The 27653-nt window shown below is 45.3% G+C and overlaps 1 protein-coding gene and 1 long non-coding RNA gene across 2 annotated transcripts; one reads left to right on the top strand and one right to left on the bottom strand.

Moving 5' to 3' along the window:
- Nucleotides 1-10318: 10318 nt before the first annotated feature.
- On the bottom strand, nucleotides 10319-15824 carry LOC142856397 (uncharacterized). The gene is made up of 3 exons (XR_012911632.1): nucleotides 15696-15824; nucleotides 13171-13483; nucleotides 10319-10391 (listed from the first exon to the last, which is right to left on the bottom strand). It is a non-coding gene; the product is annotated as an uncharacterized LOC142856397 (long non-coding RNA).
- Nucleotides 15825-16772: 948 nt separating this feature from the next.
- On the top strand, nucleotides 16773-26804 carry LOC142856395 (all-trans-retinol 13,14-reductase-like). The gene is made up of 11 exons (XM_075983814.1): nucleotides 16773-16941; nucleotides 19088-19270; nucleotides 19596-19837; nucleotides 20785-20986; nucleotides 21755-21952; nucleotides 23576-23695; nucleotides 24651-24792; nucleotides 25068-25177; nucleotides 25253-25419; nucleotides 25577-25736; nucleotides 25984-26804. The coding sequence occupies exons 1-11, from the start codon at nucleotides 16773-16775 to the stop codon at nucleotides 26127-26129; spliced, it is 1839 nt and encodes a 612-aa protein (XP_075839929.1). The 3' UTR covers nucleotides 26130-26804.
- Nucleotides 26805-27653: the final 849 nt, after the last annotated feature.

Here is a 27653-nt window from a genome sequence, read left to right as displayed (position 1 = left end):
CAAATTCCTTCAGATTCAGTAATATATGCATATTATGAGAAAACTTGGGAAATGGGCTCCCAGACTAAACGTCAAATTCACTTGTTTTATAAACATGGATGTGGCTCAACAACTTATGTAATATTTTTAAACTTATGAGGATTGTATCATCTGTCACGTGAGTTCCTGCTATTACAAAGCTGCTTTGGGCTCTAGAGTAGGGATTCTCCATCTATATGAATCAGTGGGAAAGATGGTGAAAATTTAAAACTTTTCACTCAGGCTGAACAGGCGCCAATTTTAGTTCATTTAAGTATGCTATTAACACATGCAGTGTTCCAGTGCGTTGATATCTGATGTTTATTTTGCTTTCTGTTCAAGAACGACATGAAACTCCACTGAGATGCACTAGCAGCTCAGCAAAATAAACTGGAAAATACTTATTATACCACAATAAACTTTAAAAAAAAATAAAGATAAGCCACTACAGTTAAGTTACGAAAAGGTGAAAATACAAAACATGGCTAAGAGTGGCAATCTACTCATTGGGTAAAGAAAACAAGGAAAATAATTACAATATTCAGTCATTTAATTAACGTGGTAGTCTGAGTTAAATTCCTGTCACGGTGAGAGGAGGCTTCCTTCATATGTGTTCGCTCTGTTCTGCAAGCTCAGGAGTTTCTCAAACCCGCGTTTTCTCAGCCAAAATCCTTAGAGTCACAGCTGAGCAGAAATTAAATGAACTGAGAGTCACCATGATGGATTTAGATTAAACCTCAACATCTCTGCTGGTTTCCCTTGTTTTTTTGAGAGAGGCTCTCACTGTATACTCTGGCTCCCTGGAACTTGCTATTCCAGATCAGGCTGGCCTCAAACTCAGAGATCCTCCTGCCTCTGCCTCCTGAATGCTGGGTTTAAAGGCTTCCTTCACCACACCTTACTCTACAGCATTCTTAAGGAACTGCCAAGCTGAACCTTCCTAGCAAGACTTAAGAGAAAACTGAATCAGAGCGGGGGCCCGGTAAAACCCTTCCTCGTTCGAATGGCTCAGAACATGTGCAAAGCACGCCAGGCCCTGGAGAAGAGAGAAGAGCAAGCGTCACTACCAGGGGAGTTCTTCAGAACACAGAGCTTTGCATCCAGGGAAAACACCTTATCACGTTTAGTTAGCTGTTTGGTCCAGAAGTGGCTTCTATAATCCATAGCAGAAAACAAACTATTAGCATCTATGACAAGCAGGTTCCCTTTACAAAACTGCCCTTCAGCAACTGAGCAGGAAAGCAAGCTGAGAATAGTCTACGAGAGCACTGCTTGAGACGCCTGTGCTTCCATAGGCGAGGAATTTCTAGGGATTACAGCGTGGCTAATGCAGAGGTGAGCCAGGCATAGTGGTGCAAGCCTTTAATCCCAGCACTTGGGAAGAAGAGGCAGGCAGATAGCTGTGAGTTTATGCATGGCTAACCTGGATTCATGTTGTTTCAAGAAATAAAAAAGAAAGAAAGAAAAAGGAAAGGAAAGGAAAGGAAAGGAAAGGAAAGGAAAAAAAGGAAAGGAAAAAAGATAGGAAGAAAGGAAGGAAGGAAGAAAGGACTGCACAAAAAATATAAAGGGAAATGAGCGAGCAACTTCCCTCTGTGGCCCTGTAAAGTACACAGGGCACTGCAATGTCATTTCCACCGCACAGGATCCTTCCCAACAGAAACCGCCCCTGTGCTCACCAACTTGCCATTCACAAGACCGTGTGAGGTTTTGCTTAGATATGGTTATGGTTGTTGTTGAGACAGAATATTCCTCTGTAGTCCAGATCAAACTCAGTGCTGTAATCTCACATATTAGAGAGCAGACATTGTGCCAATCAGAATCACAAAATACAAAATGCTGGGCTTATAGAATACCAACCTGAAGTCAGGCATGGTGGTTCATGTCTGCAAACCCAGCACTCAGGAAGACTGCTGTGAGTCTAGGGTTAGCCTGGGCTATGGTGAGACCATGTCTTACAAAACAGTAATAGTAATGAGAAAAAAGTTCTAGTAACAAAAAGATTGAAAAGGATACTAGACAGGTCATTGCTCAGTCTGCCATCGAATCAACCTTTTTTAAATCATGAGTATTCATGGCTTTCAATGACCTTGTACAAACAGGATCTGGTGCTTGGGTATATCTTTATTCCTCGCCAAAAGACTTCATTTTGACTTTTATGAAAATTACAATTCATATAATTTAAAAATTGCCAGGCATGATGTCACACATCTTTAATAGTAGCACTTGGGAGGTAGAGGAAGAAGCAGACAGATCTCTGTGAGTTCGAGGCCAACCTGGTCTACTTAGACTCTGTCTCAAAACAAAACAGGAAGGATAGGAACTAGAGGAGACACTGTCACATGACTTTGGTCATGGGATACCCTGCACCAATTTGGGACTCTAAAAGCAGGTAGGACAACAGATGCAGTCCTTTTTGAACTTCACTGAACGTTGGACCTTAGGTAGGGTCTCATGTAGTCTTGGGTGGTCTTGAACTCACAATCTAGCCAAAAATAACCTCAAACTTCTGACATTTCTACCTCCCTCAAGTTCCCAAGTGCTGGAGATACAAGCATGTGCCATCATGCCTGCTTAAAACCCATTCCACAGAACATTACCCAGCCTCCGGGTAATGAAAAACTGATTGACAGAACAGACGTGAGGATTAAATAAAACACTCCTGAAAGGTAATAACAACTGAGGAGAAAATGGCGGGTAGAGGAGATCACTCACCGCTGCTCCTTACTAGCTGTATTTTTATTTTATTTTATTTTATTTTATTTTGCCAAATTACTTAACCTTCTTGTAGGCCCACCTTTCTACATGGTGTGACAGCCAAGTTTTCTGGCCATGGTTAGATTCCAGAGCAGACAAGTACCTTTCCAGACAGGCTGTCACTACCCTAACAAAGGCTCAGGATATGCTGCTCCTTTTCTTTGTAATTATGTAGATTGCCTGGGAAGAGATGTGAATTCCAAGCTAGTGACAGAGCTGTAGCTGTGACTGTAGTGCTGCTGCCCTGGAAACAGAATGTTAAATGAACTTCCACCTTAGTTTACCTTGGGGGATAAGAGGTGTTGGATAATAAATGCGGGTGATCTTCAGGATTTGAATGAAACTCGAGACTTCCTTCTGATATTGCTGTGTGAATTGTGTCTCAATTATCCCCGCGCCTCCACGCCAGTCCAGACAGAGAAAAACACTTTATGTTGGGGCATCAGGCACTGACATAATGGCACCTGCGAAGTGGGATTGACAGCTGAACCCCAAGAAATGCTGGAGAAGGGACCAGAAGTAAGGAGGAGAACATGAGTAACACATGAGGAAAAATTTTACCACACATGCATACATGAGTAGTTAGCGCTCAGATAATAAAATGGGACAGTACCAAAAGCAATCTACAGATTCAACACAATGCCCATCAAAATCCCAGCAAAATTCTTCAAAGACCTCAAAAGAATGGTACTCAACTTCATTTGGAAAAGCAAAAAACCTAGGATAGCCAAACCAATCCTGTGCAATAAAACTACTTCTGGAGGCATCACAATCCCTGACTTCAAACTCTACTACAGAGCTATAGTACTGAAAACAGCCTGATAATGGTATAAGAACAGACAGGAGGACCAAAGGAACAGAATAGAAGACCAAGATATCAATCCACACATCTTCGAACACCTGATTTTTGACAAAGAAGCAAAAATGCCAAACGGAACAAAGAAAGCATATTTAACATGGTGCTGGCATAACTGGATGTCAACATGTAGAAGAATGAAAATTGACCAATATCTATCACCATGCACAAAACTCAAGTTCAAATGGATCAAAGACCTCAACATAAAGCCAGCCACACTGAAACTTATAGAAGAGAAAGTGGGAAGTACACTTGAATGCATTGGAACAGGAGACCACTTCCTAAATATTACCCCAGCAGCACAGACACTAAGAGAAACAATTAATGAATGGGAAGTTCCTGAAACTGAAAAGTTTCTGTAAAACAAAGGACACAATCAACAAGACAAAACGACAGCCGATGGAATGGGAAAAGATCTTAACTAACCCCACATCAGACAGAGATCTGATCTCCAAAATATACAAAGAACTCAAGAAATTGGACACCAAAAGATCACATAATCCAATAAAAAAAAATTTAGTACAGACTTAAACAGAGAACTCTCAACGGAAGACTCTAAAATGGCTGAAAGACACTTAAGGAAATGTTCAACATCCTTAGTCATCAAAGAAATGCAAATCAAAACAACTTTGAGCTTCCATTTTACACCTGTAAGAATGGTCAAAATCAAAAACACTGAAGACAACTTATGCTGAAAAGGTTGTGGAGTAAAGGAAACACTTCTACATTGCTGGTGGGAATGCAAGCTGGTACAACCCCTTTGGAAGTCACTGTGGTGATTTCTCAGAAAATTAGGAAACAACCTCCCTCAAGAACCAGTAATACCACTTTTGGGTATCTATCCAAAAGATGCTCAATTGTGCCACAAGGACATGTGCTCAACTATGTTCATAGCAGCTTTGTTTGTCATAGCCAGAACCTGGAAACAACCTCAATGCCCCTCGATCAAAGAATGGATAAGGGGGCTGGAGAGATGGCTCAGTGGTTAAGAGCATTGCCTGTTCTTCCAAAGGTCCTGAGTTCAATTCACAGCTCACAGCCATCTGTAATGATGTCTGGTACCCTCTTCTGGCCGGCAGGCACACGTGTAGGCAGAATATTGTATACATAATAAATAAATAATTAAAAAATAGTGGATAAGAAAAATGTGATACATTTACACAATGGAGTACTACATAGCAGAAAAAATGACATCTTGAATTTTTCAGGAAAAAGGACGAAGCTAGAAAACATTATTTTGAGTGAGGTAACCCAGACACAGAAAGAGAATTATCACATGTACTCACTTATAAGTGTTTTTTAAATATAAAGCAAAGAAAGCCAGCCTACAAACCACAATCCCAGAGAACTTAGACAACAATGAGGATACTAAGAGAGACTTTCATAGATAAAATCTACATTGGAAGTAGAAAGTAGAAAAAGACAAGATTTCCTGAATAAATTGGGAACATGGGGAACTTGGGGTAGGGTTGAAGAGGGAGGGGAGGGGCCGGGAGAGGAGCAGAGAAAATTTCAGAGAGCCAATGAAGAGCTATCAATGGAATGTCTTACCTCAGGGCATGGCAAATAGTGCTACCTTATGCCAGGAGTTCATAGCTCAGGCTACACAAAGGGTTAGAGATCAATTTCCACAGGTTTATATTACCCATTATATGGATGATATCCTGCTTGCTCATAGAGATGAGGATATTTTACTAGAGACATATGGATTATTACAACAAAGCCTAAGTCATGCAGGACTAATTATTGCTCCTGAGAAAATATAGAAACACCCACATTTTCAATATTTAGGTCAGATGTTATACCCCAAAGAAATTAAGCCTCAGAAGATAAAATTAGGAAGGATGCTTTAAAAACTCATAATGACTTTCAAAGGTTGTTAGGAAATATACAATGGCTGAGGCCTTATCTAAGTTTTCCTATAGGAAACCTCAAGCCTCTAAGGGAAATCCTTAAAGGAGATAGTGATCCAAATTCCAGCAGGCAGTTTTCAGAAGCTGCCAGACAGATTCTCTCACAGATAGAGCAGGGTATATGGGAACAACAGGTGTGTTATACTGATTACAGCCAAATACATGAAATACATGGCATGCATGTATTTCACCTACAAGACTAGCTCCTACAGAGGTTGTATGGCAAAATGGACCACTTCTGTGGCTGCACCTTCCTGTATCACCAATTAAAGTATTAAATCCTTATTTTGAACAATAGCATGCTTAGCACAGAAGAGCAGGATAGAATCTAGGATATATTTTGGCAAGGAACCAGCTGTGATCAATGTTCCTTACACTAAGCAGCAAATTGAATTGTTATTCCAAAATAAGGATTGTTGGGCAATTGCATTTGCTCATTTTCAAGGTCAGATTGATAATCTTTTCCCAGCTGACTGCAGTTTATACAACTGCATTCATTCATTTCCTAAAATGGTGGCAAAAGATCCCATAAAGGATGCTTTGTTAATTTTCACTGATGGCTCATCTAGTGGGAAGGCTGCTTATGTAGTCAATGGCAGAGGACACATGGTATAGACAAAACCAGCTTCAGCTCAAATAGTTGAGCTGCAAGCTGTAGCTTTAATGTTTAAAAATTTTGCAAATGAGGCTTTTAATCTATAGACTGACAGCCGGTATATTTATAATGCTTTTCAAATATTGGAAACAGTCCCTTATATAGGGACTAGCAATAAACAAGTTAAGATATTGTTTCAGCAGATTCATTAGAAACATAGAAAATTACCATGTTTTGTGGGACATATCAGAGTACATTCAAATCTTCCTGGTCCATTAGCTGAAGGTAATGCTTTAACTGACTAATTTACAAAAATAATTGCTCTATCTCAGATTGAACTTGCCCAGCAGTTGCATGATTTGAACCATCAAAACAGTTTAAGTTTAACAAAGCAATCTAAATTGACCAGGGAAGCTGCTCGTCAAATTGTTAAGCAATGTAAGAGATGCCCACAATATCTACCCATGCCTCATTTGGGGGTAAATCCCCGAGGACTGCTTCTTAATCATATATGGCAGATGGATGTAACTTATGTTACCAAATTTGAAGCTTGAAATATGTGCATGTGACAATCGATACATATTCAGGATTCATGATGACCACTGCACAAACTGAGGAAGCTGCCAACATGTAATAACTCATTGCTTGAAATCCTTTTCATGCATGGGAACCCCAAAAGTAATAAAGATGGACAATGGGTCTGGATATGTTAACAGAGCACTTCAAAGATCTTATACCCAATGGAATATTGTACATAAGACTGGTGATCCTTATAATCCTCAAGGGCAAGGAATTGTGGAACGTGTGCATAACTCCTTGAAAACACAACTCCAAAAGGTAAAAGCAGGAGAGTTGTATCCTCAGATGCAATATAACGTCTTAAATCTTAAATTTAGTGTAAATGCACTGTTTACACTAAATTTTCTAAATATGGATCCATAAGTGAGCAGCAGCGGACAGATTGTGGCATAATAGTACAAAGACCATCTTTGCTAAAACAAGGTGGAGAGACCCTTGCACTGGAATATGGAGAGGGCCAGATCTCATATTAATTTGGGGTCGAGGGCATGTCTGTGTTTTTTTTCCCAGGATGAAGAAAAAGTAAGATGGCTTCCAGAGCAACTAGGTCAAGGCATTCAGCAGAAGAATACCTGACCTGATGACATCATAGCTGATAATGGCCCAACAGGAGAAACAAAATAAGAGGAGAGCCAGGAGGAACCTGTGATCTGACTTTCCTAGCTCCCACAGCAAGGAATGCCTGATTAGGGACCTGTTGTTGCTGCCACCACTCTACACTGCTGGGTGCCATTCTGCCTCCAGAGATTCCAGACAAAGAGACCCTGCTGAGGTGACTACTATGGCTGCGACTTGCTGCAGTTTGAATCCTATTTACTTGGAACTAAGATGCAGACTGCACATTTGACTGTTTTAGTATCTCATTTTGGTTAAATATTGGCCCTGAGAACTAAGACCTAAGCTTTCTCCTCAGGGAAAAAAAGACTCAAAATAAGAAATGACTGAAGCCTGCTACAGTTAAAAAAAAAATAGGCAACCTAAGGATGTAAGAGCTGCTCAGAGACTGAAACTGGCATTTGATAACAGCAATGTCATTGTACTCTTACCAGTATTGACCTGATATTTGTAACTGCAAATAAGATGCTGAGAAAAGTTGGTATTGACCAATGATGCTGAAAATGATGGTACTGACCTAAAGAGATTTGGAAAAGTTGGTATTGACCAATGATGCTGAAAATGATGGTACTGACCTAAAGAGATTTGGAAAAGTTGGTATTGACCAATGATGCTGAGAATGATGGTACTGACCTAAAGAGATTTGGAAAAGTTGGTATTGACCAATGATGCTGAGAATGATGGTACTGACCTAAAGAGATTTGGAAAAGTTGGTATTGACCAATGATGCTGAAAATGATGGTACTGACCTAAAGAGATTTGGAAAAGTTGGTATTGACCAATGATGCTGAGAATGATGGTACTGACCTAAAGAGATTTGGAAAAGTTGGTATTGACCAATGATGCTGAAAATGATGGTACTGACCTAAAGAGATTTGGAAAGTTGGTATTGACCAATGATGCTGAAAATGATGGTACTGACCTAAAGAGATTTGGAAAGTTGGTATTGATCAATGATGCTGAAAATGATGGTACTGACCTAAAGAGATTTGGAAAAGTTGGTATTGACCAATGATGCTGAGAATGATGGTACTGACCTAAAGAGATTTGGAAAGTTGGTATTGACCAATGATGCTGAGAATGATGGTACTGACCTAAAGAGATTTGGAAAAGTTGGTATTGACCAATGATGCTGAAAATGATGGTACTGACCTAAAGAGATTTGGAAAAGTTGGTATTGACCGACAATGCTGAGAATATGATATTGACTTGTCAACTACTGAGAAAAGTTTAACACACTTGTAAACGTTGGGAGTTAATGCATATGTTAAAGAATTTTAGATTTTGATACAATGTAAAAGATTTGAGAGGTGCTCTAAACTAGCAGAAGAAACATTTTCAACCCAGGAGATTCTCTTCTCCTTTAGGGGACTATAGCCTTTGGGAGAATGATTGTTCCTAAAGCATTATAATTTATCCTGACAAGAAAGTATGGCTCCAAGACACAGTGCCCAAAAGTATCTCTCCCGTGAACTAGATTTCCAACGACTGGTGATTTGGGTAAATAGGAAGGTCTTTACCCGAGCCAGGTGTAATCATCGGCTCTATTGCAGAAGCACAGGTCTTATTAAAATAATAAAAGAGAGTGGATTGTGGGCCCATCTTTCTACATGGTATAACAGCCAAGTTCTCTGGCGATGGTTAGAATCCAGAACAGACGCGTACCCTTCCAGACAGGCTGTCGCTACCCTGACAAAGGCTCAGGATACGCTGCTCCTTTTCTTTGTAATCATGTAGACGAGGTATGAATCCCAAGCTAGTGACAGAGCTGCAGACAGGACTGTAGTCCTGCTCTAGGAAAGATGGGCCTACACAACACCTTGTCTCAAAAGAACAGAAAACAAAACAAGTGAGGAGTGTGGAACACTGGGAAAGTGGTGGGGCTGGACACAGCCTTCCTACCTTCAACCCTGGTCTCCGAGCACCTTGATCATTGATAGACCTATCTCTCACCCAATGACCTCTCACCTACAAGTGATTTGACCACATGTGTGAGCCAGAAGAAAAACCCTGGCGAGAGGGCAAGGGAATCTGCCATTGCAACAGTTATGCAACACAAAGTTCAAGGTTTCAGCTAGCCTTATCCAGTGGGTGCCTAAAATCTGGAGAGAGATGGACAAACCATGTATGCACTGTTTCTGTCCTCTTGGAGCCAGAAGATGATTCTGACATGATTTAGGGACCCACAGGAGTGAGTGTGTGTGTGTGTGCACTCACGTAGGCCAGAGGTGAACTTGGGTTTTGTTACTCAGGAGACTTCCACTTTGCTTTTTGCAAGAGGGTCTCTCACTGGTCCCTGAGGCTCCATGCTTTGGCTAGACTAGCAGCCCATTGAGCCCCAAGATCTGTCTGCCTCTGCCCCCACAGCACTAGGATTGCAAGCACAGCCCCCATGCCTAGCCTTTATGTGCGTTTCAGACATCAAACCCAGGTCCGCATGTGGGCACGACAACAACTTTACTGTGGATTACCTCAGTCCTAACTGCCTGTGTGTGTGCACACTCACGTGAGCTCAGAGCCAAGTGCACACTAAACACTCATTCTACACTGAGCTACACCCCAGTTCTAAATTCAATCTTGTTTTTGTTGAAGACAGAGCATAGCTATATTGCACAGGCAGGCCTTGAACTCTTGTCTTCCTGTCTCAGACTCTGATATGATCGGGCCTACAGGCCTGCAGCACCTCCTCCAGCCGAAAGATATTCTTAAAGTGCAGTTCCTGGATACATTGACTGTGTGGTTGCAGTTTATTAATGTGTGGGACAAACGCATGTCCTGTTGAATGCTATAAACACAGAGGCACACAGCCCCTTGGGACAGCGGTGTGCTTTGGCATCCCTAGTGCATTCGATGCTCATCCTCTGGGTGCTATGATCTTATCAGACAGACACTGTGTGTCGGGTTTGTGCTTGCCCTCCTGTGTCCCCAGTACACGGAAGCCTAGGTTGGCAGCAGAGGCACGCCAAGAGCGTGTGATATATACCAGAACTCCTCTGAAAGCCACGCGTGCGCCACTGTCCTTGTACAATGAGGAGTGCCCAGCAGAGACACTTTCCACCTGCAAGACAGACAGACAGACAGACAGACAGACAGACAGACAGACCAGGGTCAACTTCCTGCAGCAGTCTCTCACAGGCCATGGTTTAAATTCCTTTTAGAAAGAGCGGCAGGTTGCGTTCCTGCTGTCATGCTTGCGGCCACCTAACTAGTTGTGCCCCGAAATAACAACACAAACTGTATTCTTTTAAACAATGCCTGGCCCATTAGCTTTCGCCTCTTCTGGCTAATTCTCACATCTTGATTAACTCATTTCTAATAATGTGTGTAGCATCACGAGGTGGTCGCTTACCGGGAAGGAGTCTAGCCTACTTCCATGTTGGGCTGGAGCTTTATCACGTCTGCCTCACTTCCCTTTTTCCTAGCATTCTGTTCTGTCTACTCCGCCCACCTAAGGGTTGGCTTATCAAATGGGCCAAGGCAGTTTCTTTATTGACCAATAAAATTAACACAAACAGAAGACCCTACCACATCAATTCCTCATCTTTTCCTAGAATAAGAAAGAAATGAACTTTGGAGAAATCTAAAGAAAACCATTTAGACATGGTGGTGCACTTGGGAGGTCGAGGCGGGAGAACAGAAGAGCCTATCTCTACCCTCAGCTCCCACAGAGGGGGTGGTGCTGCAGGCTTTTGCTTGAGACACTGGGTTTTCATGATCTGAAGAGAAGCATGTAGCATTGTACATGTAGTACTGTAGGTCTAACACGGTGTAGCACGGATATGGCTAGGGTACCTACCATAAGAGAAAGGAAGGGAGGATAAAGAGTAGAAGAGGGGAGGGCAAAATTATAAAAGGATTACTTAATGTTATTTAAGAAATCACTTGATGTATGCATGTGCAGGTCATAGGGCAACCTGTAGGAGTTGTGTCTCCTCTTCCACTATTTCAGTCTGAGGATGGAACTCAGGGCATTAGGCTTGGCAGCAAGCGCCTTTACAGCTGAGCTGTCTCACCAGCCCCTAAGTCTCTCTACTGTTGCAAGTCCTGGAACTTGCATCAGTGAAGTTCATTTAGGCACTTTGCCCAGCCCTTTCGCTCAGCAAACCTTTCCCTTGATAGCGTTTAAAAAACACAATAGCTAGCCGGGTGGTGGTGGCGCACGCCTTTAATCCCAGCACTCGGGAGGCAGAGGCCAGCAGATCTCTGTGAGTTCGCAGCCAGCCTGGTCTACAAGACCTAGGTCCGGGACAGGCTCCAAAGCCACAGAGAAATCCTGTCTCGAAAAACAAAAAAAACAAAAAACAAAAAACACAACAGCTAAGTAGCACTGGAACACACCCTTAATCACAGCACTTGGTAGGCAGAGGCAGACAGAGAGTTTGAGGCCAGCCTGGTCTACAGAGTGAGGTCCAGGACAGCCAGGGCTACACAAAAAAACTGTCTCAAAAACAACAACAACAACAACAAACAGAAGCACAGATTAGGGCCAATCCTTCTACCACGTTAGCCCCAAACATTTAAAAATCATAGATGTGATGGCTATTCTTAGTGGTCAGCTTGACTACATCTAGTATTAGCAAATCAAGCTGCTGGACAGATCGTGGGGGATTTTTCTTGGCCGTCTGAAGTGGAAGGAAGCACATTAACTCTGGGCCCACACCTGCTTCTGGCAGCCTACATAAAGGACACAAAAGCGGAGGCTTTGGCTTTGCCTGCTGGCCCTCGCTCTCGCTGGCAAGTCCATCCCTTCAGTGGCATTAGAGCCTGCATCCTCAGGATTCTGGTGTGTTCTCAAGACCAGCTGAGACGTCCAGACTCATGGACTAAACAACTGCCGGATTCTTGAACTTTCTGTTAGGATAGGAGGATCACAACCTGTAAGCCACTCGAATAGACACACAAATATAAGACACACGCACACACGTACACACACACACACACATGTACACACACACACGCACACACACACACACACACACACACGCACAATCAGTTCTGTCCTCTAGAGAACCCTAATACATATGAATAAATGGCATATGAACTATTCTGAGATAATTTTTTAGGGCTTAGGTTATCAAAGATCAAAATATGTGATAATTTTTTTTAGCTAGATGATCAAGGGTTACAATAACATGCAGGCGTGTCTAACCTTTAACCTTACAATATACACTCTCATCTATCAAATTCACAATCAAGAAACACAGACTCAAGTTATAAAAAAGAGAAAATTTCAAGAAAGATGTTCTAATGCTTTTCAAAAGCTAAGTAAGACAGTGAGCCAAAGCCAGTGATTGACAAGGAAGAGAATACTAAATTAATTGATGTAAGTCCAAGCAATACTGATTTCTTAGTGAATTTCAGACACCAACCCCATTCCCCAACACAAGGAAGAGGAACCAAGAATCTTTAAGCCAGGAAACAAAAAAACACCTACACGTGGAAAGAATCTTCTGGTTTTGAGACAGAATCAAAGGATCCCAGGCTGACCTTGAACTCATTCTGTAGCTGAGAAAGACCTAGGGTTTCTGATCCTTTTGTCTCTATCTCCCAAGTGTTAGCATCACAGACGTCCACAATGGTGGCTTAGAATTTCCTGACTATGTTTGTCTGTCTGTCCATCTGTGTGACTGTCTGTCTGTCTGATCCTGGAAATAGAACCTACTGCTGCAGGCAAGCTAGGCAATTGCTTTACTGCTGAACTACACCTTCAGCCCATGATCTCCAAGAATGAAGATATATGATCATTTCCCCTAAATATTTCTAAAACTCCACATTGTCTGTCTCATTAACCGTGCAGCCCCCAAACAGCACCTCCTTCTCCGTGCACGAGCGCTCACCTGTCCATCTTGTAGTTTGTTCTCGGTCCCAACAGAGCAAGATCTCTCATTCATGCCTCAAGATCACTGGTTCAGACGAGCCTGTCCTCAGGCTCTGGAAAGGGTTTGACTCGATGGTCTGAGCTCCAAAGCTCCCAGGAGCGCCACAGGCCCACGTGCTCTACCTCTGCCTTCCTTGTTGGCGGCCATGCAGGCTACAAGTAAGCAAACAGTCCCTTTGTGCCATCACCAAGGTGCAGGAGGTTTCTGTGCGTCCTGAACGGAGCCCTGGGGACTCTGAAGCTTCACTCTGGAAAACAGCGGTGGGGCAGGGCTGGGAAAAGAAGAAAAAACTGGCTCTGTCATCCAGTTATGCATCCATTCAAGGAGGAAAAGACTTTGAAAATCTTCTGTCAACTGTGAATCTATTCTTAATACACAGGATGCTTAGCCAGATGGCTACTGCTTACTGCCCACAATGCAGGACTGGATGGGACATACAGGGGACTGGAGGGGTTGGGGATGGCCTATGACTGTCTAGTTGGCAGTGACACTGACCTAATTAGTGGTGTCTGTCTGTCCATGACCTCACTGAGACCTAGCTGGCTTATGGGGGTGAGGCTGACTGTTGGTTGCACTTTACTGAAGAGCTCTGAGTCTGTTCAGGTGATAGACCCAGGAGGAGCTCTGGGGCTTACGAATCTAGGACTTTCCCCAGAGGGACAGAAAAACTCAAAATACCAGATGATATCGTAACCTTGCTAAGTCAAAATAACCAAATTTGTTTGTGTGTAGTTTTGGTGCTGGTGATCAAATCCAGGTCTTCATGCATGCCAAGCTACCACCGAACTACATCTTCAGCTCAACTTACATGTGCACACACAAGCATACAAGTTCCTAATAACCCCAGGTGCTGTTACAACCCAGGGTCCGTTCAGCTTAGTTTTTCAGACAGAATCTCTCATTTGCCTGGAATCCAACAAGCAGGCTGGGCTGGCCAGCCACTGAGCTTTAGAGATCTGTCTGTCTCCACAGTCCTAACGCTGGGATTACAATAATGTGTTACCACACTACCACACCCAATTTTTAGAAATTATTATTTGTATTCATGCAGGTGTGTCTGTCTATCATGTATGCACAGATCCATAGGGCATTGGATCAACTGGAGATGGAGCTACAGATGCCTGTCAGCTGCCATGCAGGTGAGAGAGCTCAATCCTGGTTCTCTGCAAGGGCAACAAATGTTCTTAGCTGATGAGCATATCTCTCTCTCTCTCTCTCTCTCTCTCTCTCTCTCTCTCTCCCTCCCTCGCTCTCCCTCTCCCCCACCCCCACCCCCTCTCTCTCTCTGACGTAGGGATGTGGACATACAAACAGGATGTGGAGATGCAGTTTGGTCTGGCCTCACACCTGCTATGTAGCTGAGGCTTGCTTCTGCTTCTCAAGGCTGGGAAAACGCTGTGGAAAGCTGCGAACTCTCGCCCTGCTCTATGCCTTTCATCTCATGTCGTCCAGGACTAGGGCAGGACAAAGATCACATCACAATCACGAGGGACTAGACATCATGGACGCCTCTCACACCAGATGATTGTGTCAAACTGTGTCAGTCTTCTCGTGGACAAGAGTTCCCAAGACCTTAGTGGCAGGGATTGATGTGTGTGGGTCAACAGAAAAACACGAAGCCTGGGACATAGATCAGAGGAAAAGCAATTGTTCATCATGTGTGAGATCCTGGGTTCAATTCCCAACAATGAAAAAAAAAATGTAGATCAGAGATCACCCTCAATATGGTAGTGTATGCCCCTGGAGGCAGAGTCAGGAGAATCACTTTAAGTTTCGGGGTCACCTCATCTACATAGAGCTCCAGGTCAGCTGAAGATACATAGCAAGACCTTTTCTCAGTAAAAAACAAAATAAGGGTAGGTGAAATGGCTTAGTGTGTAGAGGTGTTTGTCAGCAAGTCTGATGACCTGAGTTCAATCCCCAGAGGTACCCACATAGTAGAAGGAGAAACAAGTTGTCTTCTGACTCCACACAGGCACCATGGCAAACAGTTCCACTTGCCCCCCCCTCCCCCCGCACTAAATAAAATCTTTAAAAGCAAAACAAGAAGAGGAGTCGGGTGGAAAACCCGGGGTTGTAGCATAGAGGCAGGACAGTAGAATCCACCATTAATACCAAGGGAAGAAAAACGTGGCTGGAGGATTCTCACACAACCGACAGTCATACTTCACAGGCTCGGAGGACTAAGGCAGGAGACAGGCATCTCCACAGTCAGCTCTCGACTGGAGGAATCTGATCTACCTTCCTCAAAGTCTGGCTGCCAGTAACAAACTGGGATCATTGACAGCTTTTGGGCTGTGATCTAGGAAGGATGTGGTAGTCCCTGACCTGCAGCATCCCCTGGAACTAGCTTTCTCTCCCTGGAACCTCAGCATCCACCTCTCTTTTCTTTTCCTCCCATCTTGGCCTGGATGGCAACACAGGATCACACACACACACACACACACACACACACACACACACACACACACACACCAGCTAACCTGGCAGGGGCACAGGGAGGTTTGCTGGGCAGGCTCAGGAAGGTTTTCCTCTCACTGTGTGGGAAACAAACCAAGCATCACAGAGGCATGCCCTGCTTTCAGTGGTCGACTGGAACGCTGCTGGGGCCTGTGAAAGGGACAAAATCCTCAGTTATGAAGTCCCCAACCCCCATGGCTGGTGTTTGAGGAAATGGGCTTCCTATAAAAACAGTCTCAAATCAAGTACTTATCTCGGACCTACTTTTCTCAAAGGGCAACGTTAAGAGGGTAGGATAGCTACACTGTCCTCTGGAGCTAACTTAAAGAGGTCATTTAGAAGCTGGTTTATCCTTAAATACAAATGCACACACGGGCATAATGATCCCTGATGGTCTTTCTTGACGCTTGTTCCCTGTGGCTCTGAACCTGTCCAAGGAACTGCCATTAGGGTCAACTTCGTGGACCAGAATTCTGCAGTGAGCTAGAGATTCAGGAGAATGCTTTCGCGACTCTCAACTGGGCTCTCACTTCATGAAATCCAGACAGGCAGAGGCTGTGTGGGACGCGGGGACAAAAACTTTCTCATTTCCTGTAAGGGAAAGTAGAAAAAAGCAATGAGTTGCCTCAGAGGTTTCAGTGAATCCATCACAGAACTGGCACCAGAAACCAGGTCTTTTCTGCCTCCCAGGGGAATCGCCCTCAGACCTGCAACTTTCAGCCTTGTCCTTCCCAGGGGTGACCATTTCCACCCCACATTGTCTCCCTCAACTGCATCTTCCTCACACCAACCCCCTGGCTCATCAGACACATTGCCAACCTACCAGTAAGGGTCACCGCATAGCCTTATGGAGCCTCATTGCGCAGGTGCTAAGTGTCTCCTGGCCTGAGCAGGAACAAAGTTTCCATGCACTCAATTGAAACTGCGTCAAAAAAAGGGCGAAGATGGACCTTCAAGATCAGCTTTGCGCAGGCATTGGTCAAAGTTCGTGGGACCGGTTTGCTTGGTGTTTCTCTAATGACAAACTACTGGAGCGGAGCTTCCGACATAAAAGCTGACCCAGAAAGAGAAGTCGCCTTATTCCAAGCTCAGGCTGCAAGATGTGGCACACCTTGCTGCTGCTGGCCGCGCTGCTGCTGGCGGGTCTCCGCAGGGTTTACTTGGGTTTCTTCAGCGGAAACTCGCCAAACCCCTTCGCCGAGGACGTCAAGCGGCCACCTGAACCCCTGGTGACCGACAAGGAGGCTAGGAAGAAGGTTCTCAAACAAGGTGAGCTGGAGGGACTGTGGGTTCCAGGACTGCTCTCAGGTCTTCTCATGGAGGGAACGGACCTGTCTGCCCATTAGAAAAGTGCCGGGAAAACTCACTTGCACACGGAACCTCCACGTCTTAGTATTCTTTGCTCCTGAAGTTTTCAGTGCAGGCACTACCCTTGGCATACCAAGATATGGGCATAACCTAGTCTGAGTCCTTCCAGTTGGAATCTCTTCAGATAACAGCTGACAGAATAAGAGACCTTTCACCTACTTGGTTCTAGAACCAACTTTTACCTATGCTCCTGTGCAAACTCTCGTTATGGGAAGCAGCACAGAAAATTTTCTCAACAAGCGGTTTGACAGGCAAAGTGTAGTCCCAGTTCATAGGACTGAAGTTTTATAAACTTTCGCAGTTTCACTACCGCTTAGGGATAAGAACACTAATCTCCAGTCATCACGACGTCTGATGTAGATGAGTAGAGTTGCTCCCAAGGTTTTTGGTTTTTGTGAAAGGTCTCACTTTTGGCTTGGAACTGGCTTCAAACTTACCATGAAGCCTAGGCTAAAACACGGAGGAACCCTTCTGCTTTTGACTACAAAATGATGGGATTACAATCAGGGACCCAGCCTTCAGATTCTAAAGAAATGTTGGAGCTGGGCATAGTGGTGCAAACTAGCAATTCCAGGCTGAACTACACAGTGAGACTCTGTCTAAACAAACAACAAATAACCAAGACACTCAAACACAAAGCATTCAAAAAACAAACAAGGATCTCTTGTTTGACTCTTGTTTGTAAACTTCAGCCTAGCCTACCACAATTCACTATTTACGGGGGACTGACCATATATTCCTAATCCTTGTGTGTCTACTTCTTAAAGTGTACTAATCAGGCATTTCATTATTGTTATTGTTTGTGGATTTGGAGAGGGGCTTAGATCTCATACTTGTAGCCCGGGCTAACTTAGAACTTGCTATGTGGGCCAACTGTGCTTCAAATTCACAATGTTCTCCTGCCATAAGAAAGAGATTACAAATGGTGGGATTACAGATGTGAGCCACAAGGGCCTGAGCAGTGAACTCTTTGGGCGGACACTATCTCTCTAGTAGCCCAGGCTGTACTGCAACTTTCTATATAAACCAGACTGGCCTTGAACTCACTGAGAGTCTTCTTCCTCTACCTCTAAGTGCCACAAGTGAAGCTGTGCGCCCCTGCATCTGCCCTGGGCAGGGATTTTAATGAACAGATGTCTGGACCTAGTGGCACATTCCTGTAATCCCACGCTGGGGAGGAAAGGCAGGTGGATCTCTACACAGGGAGTTCAGGCCCTTTAGGGCCGCACAGTGAAACCCTGTCTCCATAAAACCCGTATCAACGATTCCCAGAAGGGAAAGAATGAAAGGGGAAATGAAGAAAAAGAAAGGAGAAACAACAAACTCAGGTCTTGTGTTGGAAGAGCTTTCTAGGTTGGTTCTGTCAGGTGACTGCCACACCAGTGGTCTGTGTGAGGTTGGTGCTGTGACTCTCAGAGTAACAGCTCTGAGCAGCCCTGCCTGCCCCAGCTCCATTGGCATTCACAGACTCTGCCTCTTCCAAAGAAGCCCAGTTCCCAGAGCCCCAGCACAGGCTCCTCCCTCCCCGTGTTCTTTTCTTTCTGTGTTCGCATTCACAGAAATGTCTGCACTTAGATAACAATGCCTGTGCTCTTGCCCTCTTTCCAGTTTTTTCTACAGTAGCTGCTTCCTACTTTCTTTGAAAGGTACGAAAATTGTCAGGTACATAGTAGGATTAAGACCCATCTCATCACTGTTTAATCTGCCTGCCTGGAATGAGTATTCCCTGGAAAAAAGGTTCGAGCCATATTAATGAAGAGTTCTCTGCTAAAGTGCCCTAGACAGGGGTCGGTCTCTTTCTGTCCCTTTTTAACACTGGGTCTAATGAGCCCAGGCTGTCCTGCAGGTCATCTGTAAAACTGAAGATGACCTTGAACTCCTAACCCACCTTCCAAGTGCTGGAATCCCAGTATGCACCAGCATGCCCAGTTTGCCTTAGAGGGTTCTCACATACTATAAGCTAAATATGTCCCCTCTGGCTTCTCTGACTTCTCTGCCTCCCTGCTCTTGTCTGAGAAACACACCCTCTGTCTCCTCTCTTCTCCAGCATTCTCAGCCAGCCGAGTACCAGAGAAGCTGGATGCCGTGGTGATTGGCAGTGGCATTGGGGGGCTGGCCTCAGCTGCGATTCTGGCTAAAGCTGGCAAAAGAGTCCTTGTCCTGGAACAACATACCAAGGCAGGGGGCTGCTGTCATACCTTCAGAGAAAATGGTCTTGAATTTGACACTGGTAAGGCTTGTGCGGAAAAGGGTTGGGAACTTGGATCTGTCTTTGGGAGGCTAGGAACGGGCACTATGGGGTGATGTTTGGTATGCACAATGGGATAATTAGGGGTCACTTGTATGTTTTACAGGTCCCAGCTTCTTTCTGGGCATCTCCATTTCTGTCTGGCCTGGCAAGAATTGGGTGGTATATGTTCTGGTAGATTTCTGTAGATTGGGTGTGCAGCCGTCTCTGGGCATGAACTTGGCCAGGCAGGGAAACCTCTTCCTTACTTGGCACATTTCCAGGGACCAACCCTTTTATCTATGTACTTCTTTCCACCTCCCAACAGGAATCCATTATGTTGGACGCATGCGGGAAGGCAACATTGGCCGTTTCATCTTGGACCAGATCACTGAAGGGCAGCTGGACTGGGCTCCCATGGCTTCTCCTCATGACCTGATGATACTAGAAAAGCCCAGTGGCCGAAAGGAGTTCCCCATGTACAGTGGGAGGAAACAGTACATCCAGGGCCTTAAGGAGAAGTTCCCCAAGGAAGAAGCTGTCATTGACAAGTACATGGAGCTAGTTAAGGTAGCATGAACCCCAATCAGCATCCACAGTTCATTCCCAACAACACTGACTGCTTCGTTGCCGAAGGACCTGGTTGGGAGGACTGAAGTGGGGAGGAAGGACTGGTCAGGTCTGTCCTGAAGGCAGTGTACACTTGTATATGCCTGTGTCCTGCCTGGTTCTTCAGCTGCCGCCCTCACGCTGGCCTCTAGAACACCCCTGGGGAGTCAGGCTTTGAGGAAGTCAGATGTCCTCTGAGAGGAGCCAGACTCTTGGTTGTTTTGTGATTTTTGAGATAGAGTCCCACAGTGTAGCGCTGGCTGGCCTGGAACTCACAGAGATCCACCTGCCTCTGCTGGGTGTATGCCATCACACCTGGCTTCTGGACCGGGATAATTGGAAGGAATTTGAGGGCGGGAGCTGTGGCTCATGCTTCGCACATACAAACCTCTAAATAAGTTCATGAACACTTCATAAACTGAGCAGATGGTAATCCTAGCACTCAGGAGGTACGAGCATGGGGATTAGGAGTTCACAGGGATATATCGGAATCTATATATATAATAAAAAAAAAACTACAGTTTTTTTGAGCTAGAGAAGGAAGGGCAATGATAGACTCATAGTGGTAAGAAGGAGAAAAATCCGGGCCATGTTGTTGTTGTTGTCGTTGTAGTTTTTGTTTTTGTTGTTGTGTGTGTTGTGAGAGGAAGACAGTCTTGCTATTCAGTCCTGACTCGTATGTCAGTGTATGGCTCTGGTTGCCCTTGAACTCATAGCAATTCTCCTGCCTTAGCATCTCAACTGTTGGGATCACAAGCCTGAGCGATAATGCCTGGTCAGCTTATATTTTTTTAAGTTCAGAAATTCAGACATGAGTAAGCATTGCTGGGTCTGCAGTCAGTGCTGGGGATGAGAGAGGTGTCAGCCTACAGGGGCTCCAGAGACTCATTCTACCCTTTCTTCCCTAGGTGGTGGCCAGTGGAGCCTCTCATGCCATCCTACTGAAGTTCCTCCCGTTGCCCTTGACTCAGCTCCTCAACAATTTCGGGCTGCTGACTCGTTTCTCTCCCTTCTGCCGAGCATCTACCCAGAGCCTGGCTGAGGTCCTGCAGCAGCTTGGGGCTTCCCCTGAGCTCCAGGCCGTTCTCAGCTACATCTTCCCCACTTACGGTTTGTGCTATTGGCCCAGGCTCTTCTAAGCTGCTCTCCCAACTTTTGGTTTTTCTTCCCCATCTGCCTAGCTGAAAAGCAAGAATGGACCAGGCCTGATAAAATTTGTCAATAAGGGCTGAGAAGTCTGTCCCCTGCTGGACACTTGTAGAAATTCTTTTTTATAAACTCGAGATTCATTTATCTTTTTTCCCCTTTATCTTTTCTTCTTCTCTCCTTTTTCTTTTCATTCCTTTTTGGAGGCAAGGTCTTCCAGGCAAGCTTTGAATCCTGATCCTTCTGCCTCCCATCCCAGTGCTAGGATTAGAGCTCTGTGCCGCTAAGCCTGGGTTCGTGGTGCTGGAGAGCACACCCAGGCCTTCCTGCATGCTAGGAAAGCACCCTGCTAATTGAGCTACATCCCCAGTGCATTTTCTCCTCCACATCGCTCACCCCTGAGACAGGTTCTGACTTTGTTCAGGCTAGGCTGGGACTCTCTGTAGGCTAGTCTGGCTTTGATTGAGTGATCTTTCCATTTCAGCTTTGAGGTTGAGACTGTCACACTGCTCAAGGGCAAGTTTTCTCTTTAGCCATCAGTGTCAGTGACTTCCTTGGTGTCTGCAGGATAGTGTTTTCAGGGAGTGTATTTATATCCCACTAAGCTCAAAAGGAGCATGGGATCCTGGGATGGACTCACATGACCCTTCACAAGAAGCCCTGTTTCTTCCAGAATGGTACTAAGTGACCACTCTTGCCTGCTCATCTTATCTTTTTTTCATTATGCTTTAGGAGTAACCCCCAGCCACACCACCTTTTCAATGCATGCTCTGACAATTGACCACTACATACAAGGAGCGTATTACCCCCGAGGAGGATCCAGTGAGATTGCCTTCCATACCATCCCATTGATTCAGCGTGCCGGGGGCGCTGTCCTCACCAGGGCTACCGTGAAGGGTGTGCTGCTGGACTCTGCTGGGAGAGCCTGTGGTAAGAGACCTGCACTGAGCTGTGGGTCACTGGGCTGGGGTGAAAGGGACCTGATGTGTCTTTATAGTTGAACCAGCCTGTATATTCAGGATAAGAGCCTGGGGTCTGGGTTGGTGAGACAGCTCAGTGGGTAAATATTCCAGCCACTACACCTGATGACCTCAGTTTGATTTCCACAGCCTTCATGTTGGAAGGAGAGAATTGTCCCTGTAAGTTGTCCTCTGAGCTTCACATGTGGGCTGCAGCACCCTGACAACCACACAGAACAAAGGAAAAAATACAGTTGTTACAACGGATCAGGATTGTCATAAAGGTTTTGTGAGATGAGGTGGACATAGAGGCTATAGCGGACCACAGAAACTCTTGTGATTCATGAAGCTGAGTGATGGGAGCACTGTGGACGTAGAACTTGGCAGCAGTGAAGGAGGCCCAGGACTCCAGATAACCAGTGTTCTTGAGATGAGAGCACTTGGCTAAAGATAAGCAAGACCTTATGGGTGGGTGAGACGAGCTAGAGACAGATAAGACAGAAATATTTGAGGTATGGCCTGAGTGTGAATGACTGGGGCCTCCTTTGCTCAGAGGAACTTCTAGGTTTGAGAACAGAGGGCCTAGGAGACATCTGTCTGTAGTGTGGCTATAGACAGAGCTAATATTTTGAGGCGGGGTCTTACGTGGTCAGTGTTAGTTCTCAATTCTCTTTATAGTGGAAGCTGCCCTTTTAGCCCCTGTTTGTGTTGCTTCTTCCTTCTAAATGGTAGGATTACAAGCACATATCATCATGCTGTAATTAAAGCTCTGAGAGAAGGAGATTTCATGATTTGTATGAAAGGTAGGGGTGCAGTGAACTTAGGGGCTTACACACGCCAGACATGTGCTGTACCACTGAGTGACATCCCAGCCATTAAGTGAGTTATTTTTCTGTTGGCACGGAGGCTGCGCTTTAATCTGATGCTGTTTTACCCAGAAAACTTTGGCTTCAAAGTTACTGGTCTGCTTCTCTGGCAGCGTCTAGCTACTCAGTCCATGGCCTGTGGGAATTCCGTTCCAGCAGGCACTGGCAATGTTATTGCTGATGAATAAGATTTTAATTAAAACTCTATTGTTCTACGTTCAATGAAAATCTAGAGTCAAAGGCTAGAGTGAAAACATGCTAGCTCAGAGAGGCAGAGTAGCAGCTCACTGACCTTCTCTCTGCTGCCCTCTCCAAAAGCAAATTTCCTTCCGCTCTGCTAAACCAAAATAACCCATGCTACACTAAGTCCCTCCCTTCTCCTCTCCATGCGCCTATCATCTAATTCTTACAGACACCCATGACTCTGTGATTCCTTTCTCTCAACTAGCTGCTAACTCAGCCTCCACACCCAACAATGATTTTATTTAGTTAAAGCAAATGCAAAATCGGGTTCACAGGGATCAAATTTTCCACAAACTTAAAAGAGATATGGAGAAGCAGAATAAAGGGCAGTCTCTGTGCCAGCAGAAAAACAACTCACTTAAGCGTGGGATGTAACTCAGTGGTACAGCACTTTTCTGGCCTGTGTGAGCCCAAGGTTCACTGCACCCCTATCTTTCTCTTCTTCAGGAGCTCACAGAATCTCAGCCATATTCTCGTGTCTACAGGTGTCAGTGTCAAGAAGGGACACGAGCTGGTGAACATCTATTGCCCCGTCGTCATCTCCAATGCAGGAGTGTTCAATACCTACCAGCACTTAGTGCCAGAGAGTGTCCGCTGTCTGCCAGGTAAAAGGCTGGTCCTCTGAACTGGCATTCTACTGTGGAGCTTATAACCCAGCCTGGGTGACACTCGTCTTCTTGTTGGGCACCCCTCTGGCTGTCGATCTCCCCTCTGCTACCAGCACCATCACATTTACATTTGGGGAACATAGGACCGCACAGGTGAAGGACACTTCACAGAGTCAATAGCGGAGCTCTGAGGACCCTGTTATTATGTCTGTTGCCACTGTGTAGGCTGTGGACTTCAGGCTGAGAATCCAAAGCCTGTACATTTGCCTTCCCCTGCCTGATAAACTGGGACTCTAATAGAAAAGGACTCTCGAAGGGCAGAAGAGGGCTGGGGGTGAAACTCATCTGATTGGTGAGCATGTCTAGCATGCATCAAGACCCGAGTTTGATCCTCACAAACAGGCAAGATAGCTGAGGGGTATTTGGTAATAATCCTTCACCAGGGAGGTCTCTTTGGCAACGTGAGACCCTGCCTCTATAAAAATCAAGGGAAATAGAGATGGCTAAAGGAAAAAATAATAATTACTGCTAAGTCTGGTAATCTGAGTTAGATCCCTGAGTGGAAGAAGAAAACTATGTTGTCTGCCGACTCCTCCCCTCACATCCGGACACACTTGTCCGTGTGCACCTACAGTTTCTTAGGGGGACGACTGAGACAGTCTGATCGTCCAGAAGTGCTGTGAATTAGCAGTGTAGGAGCCGGCACCTATGACCAATGGTGCATGGAGCAGAGCTGGTAGAGGAGGAAAGAATCTGAGGCTGATTGTCACAGCCAGGAAGAGCAGGTCCCTGCCAGGATCCCGTAGAAAGAGCTGTAAAAATGGTTATGTATCTGTGGATGCGGGCAGCTGAGCAGCAAGCTGCAGGTCAGAAAGGGAGTATCCTGAGGCTGTCCTGGCAGGAGGAGCTGTCTGGTCACAGCTCCTGCAGTGCTCACTGGCTCCCTCTACAGATGTGAAGAAGCAGCTGGCGATGATAAGGCCTGGCATGATAAGCGTACTATCAGTTTTCATCTGCCTGAGAGGAAACAAGAAGGACCTGAAGCTTCAGTCCACCAACTACTATGTTTATTTCGACACGGACATGGATAAAGCGTAAGATGGGAGGGGTGGGAAGACTGATGGCTCTGGGCCTCAACCCTCAGGACCACGCTTCCACCCTTGACATGGTTCTAAGAGTCGCAGGAGGATGTCTGTTGAGGGTGCAGGTGCGCGGTCCCCAGTGTACTTCCAGAAAGGCTTTTTATACCAAAGCTGTGTCTGTTTCACCCTGTGGGGAGTTTCTGGAAGTGAACCATCTTCTGGGTGCTGTTGGTGGCTTCAGAGGAAAATGGCCTAGAGATTGACAGTCACACCCACCTCATTTACAGGATGGAACGCTACATCTCTATGCCCAAGGAAAAGGCTCCAGAACACATTCCCCTTCTTTTCATTGCCTTCCCATCAACCAAGGACCCAACCTGGGAGGACCGATTTCCAGGTAGGCCTCTAGGTAAGGGGAGTGGGTGTGGATCAAGGCAGGGCCAGGAGCAGGAACATGGCCTTATACCTGCAGGTCGATCCTCAATGACGGTGCTGGTACCCACGGCCTTCGAGTGGTTTGAGGAGTGGCAGGAGGAGCCACAGGGCAAGCGGGGTGCTGACTATGAGACCCTCAAAAACGCCTTTGTGGAAGCTTCTATGTCCATGGTCATGAAACTTTTCCCACAGCTGGAGGGCAAGGTAGGGGCTGATGTTCACAATGCTGGAGATGATGACACACGCCTTGATTGTCTTTCCTGTGTGCAGGGGTACAGCCTGAGGTAACAGAGTCCCGAGGAAGGGTCATGTCCTCTCAAATTCCCTTGTTCACCTTTGCCCTGCCCTTTTGCCTCCTCAGGTGGACAGTGTGATTGGGGGATCCCCACTGACCAACCAGTACTATCTGGCTGCTCCCCGAGGTGCTCTCTATGGGGCCGACCATGATCTGGCTCGTCTGCATCCTCATGCTATGGCTTCACTAAGAGCCCAAACCCCCATCCCCAACCTCTACCTGACAGGTACATACCTTCACTTTGCCAGAATCTGGGCTTCCCTGACACAATCTTTTATTCCCATCCTCAGACCCCGCTGTCCCCTTCGGCTCACATACCAGGAACTGAGCTACCTTGGCTAACTACAGTCCTGGGGTCTATCTGAAGCTGTCTCTCTTTTGGTGGCCCTGACATGGAGGCATGAACACAAGAACCGTTGCTTCCCCATCCTCATGTGGGTACATATTCATGGACCACTGCTTTTGATTTCTAGGCCAAGATATCTTCTTGTGTGGTCTAATAGGGGCCCTACAAGGGGCCTTGCTGTGCAGCAGTGCCATCCTGAAGAGGAACTTGTACTCAGATCTGCAGGCTCTTGGTTCAAAAGTCCAGGCACAACAGAAGAAGAAGATGAAGTAGCCCATTCAGAGCTAAGCCAGAGAACGGCACCTCCCCAACTTCTTTCTCATGGTGTCCTTCTGCTGTACTTCCTTGTGCATATATTCAAAAGTGCTTTGTTTCTGATGCCTGCTGCAAATCGAGTTCTCCTCTGTACCCTGCTAAGGCCTAGTGTGGGCTGCACAGCCCTGATGTCTCAAGATGAAGAATGTTCCCATGCCTTCCCCACACCCAGCACTGAGCAAGTGTCAAACACTCAGAACCCCTGAGGGTGTTGGCTATTGGAGTAGGTTGGTCCAGTTCTGTCCTGAAGCTTTTTGCTCTACCCACTCTAGTATTGTGCTGCTCCCCTCTGTCAAAGGGAAGGATGACCAGCATGGGTTTGAGGTGGCAACTCTCAAACTGAGAGCCAAGGGGCTCTCGGCCTTAAGCTTTGTCCTCTGACAGAAGCAGCCTGAAGGAGCATTCCAATCAGAGACAGACCAAGAGATACCACTGCACCAGCAAAATGTCCCATCCACCAGCCTGCTGAGATCTTGACTACAGAATGGCCAGCCTGGCAGGGAGGGGATGAGAGTGGAGACATTGGGCTTGAATATAGGAAGCCCAATGATCACCGAGCCTAGTGATGACATTTCTAGTTCCTGGCACATATTAAAAACTGAGTATTGTTTTCCAAATTCCTTGGAATCAGAATTCCTTCAGAGTCTGTAATATTTGAATACATATGAGATAACTTGGGGAATGGGCTCCCAGACTAAACGTCAAATTCATTTGTTTCATATACAAACAAATGAATGAGGCACAACAATTTATGTAATATTTTTAAACTTGTGAGCATTGTATCATCTCTCACTTGAGTTCCTACTATTACAAAGCTGCTTTGGGCTCTAGAGTAGGGATTCTCCATCTATATGAATCAGTGGTGAAGATGGTGAAAGTTTAAACCTTTTCACTCAGGCTGAACAGGCGCCAATTTTAGTTCATTTAAGCATGCTATTAACACATGCAGTGTTCCAGTGCGTTGATATCTGATGTTTATTTAGGTTTCTGTTCAATAATTACATGAAACTACACTGAAATTCACTTGCAGCTCAGTAAAATATACTGGAAAATACTTATTATACCACAATAAGCTTTTAAAAATAAAATTAAGCCATTACAGTTAAGTTACAAAGAGGTGAAAATACAAAACATGACTAACAGTGGCAATCTACTCATTGGGTAAAGAAAACAAGGAAAATAATTACAATATTCAGTCATTTACTTAACATGGTAGTCTGAGTTAAATTCCTATCACAGTGTGAGGAGGCTTCCTTCATGGGTGTTCGCTGTGCTCTGCAAGCTCAGGAGTTTCTCAAACACACGTTTCTCAGCTAAAATATTTAAGAGTCACAGCTGAGCAGGAAACTAAATGAACTGAGAATCACTAGGATTTAGACTAAACCTCAACATCTCTGCCGCTTTTCCTTGTTTTTTGAGAGAGGCTCTCACTGTGTAACGCTGATCTCTGGAACTTGCTATTCTAGACCAGGCTGGCCTCAA

Source organism: Microtus pennsylvanicus, chromosome 8 (assembly GCF_037038515.1).
Source record: "Microtus pennsylvanicus isolate mMicPen1 chromosome 8, mMicPen1.hap1, whole genome shotgun sequence".
NCBI classification, from domain to species: Eukaryota; Metazoa; Chordata; class Mammalia; order Rodentia; family Cricetidae; genus Microtus; species Microtus pennsylvanicus.
The sequence above is the reverse complement of the archived record's forward strand: the minus strand, read 5'-3'. Positions and strand labels throughout refer to the sequence as shown.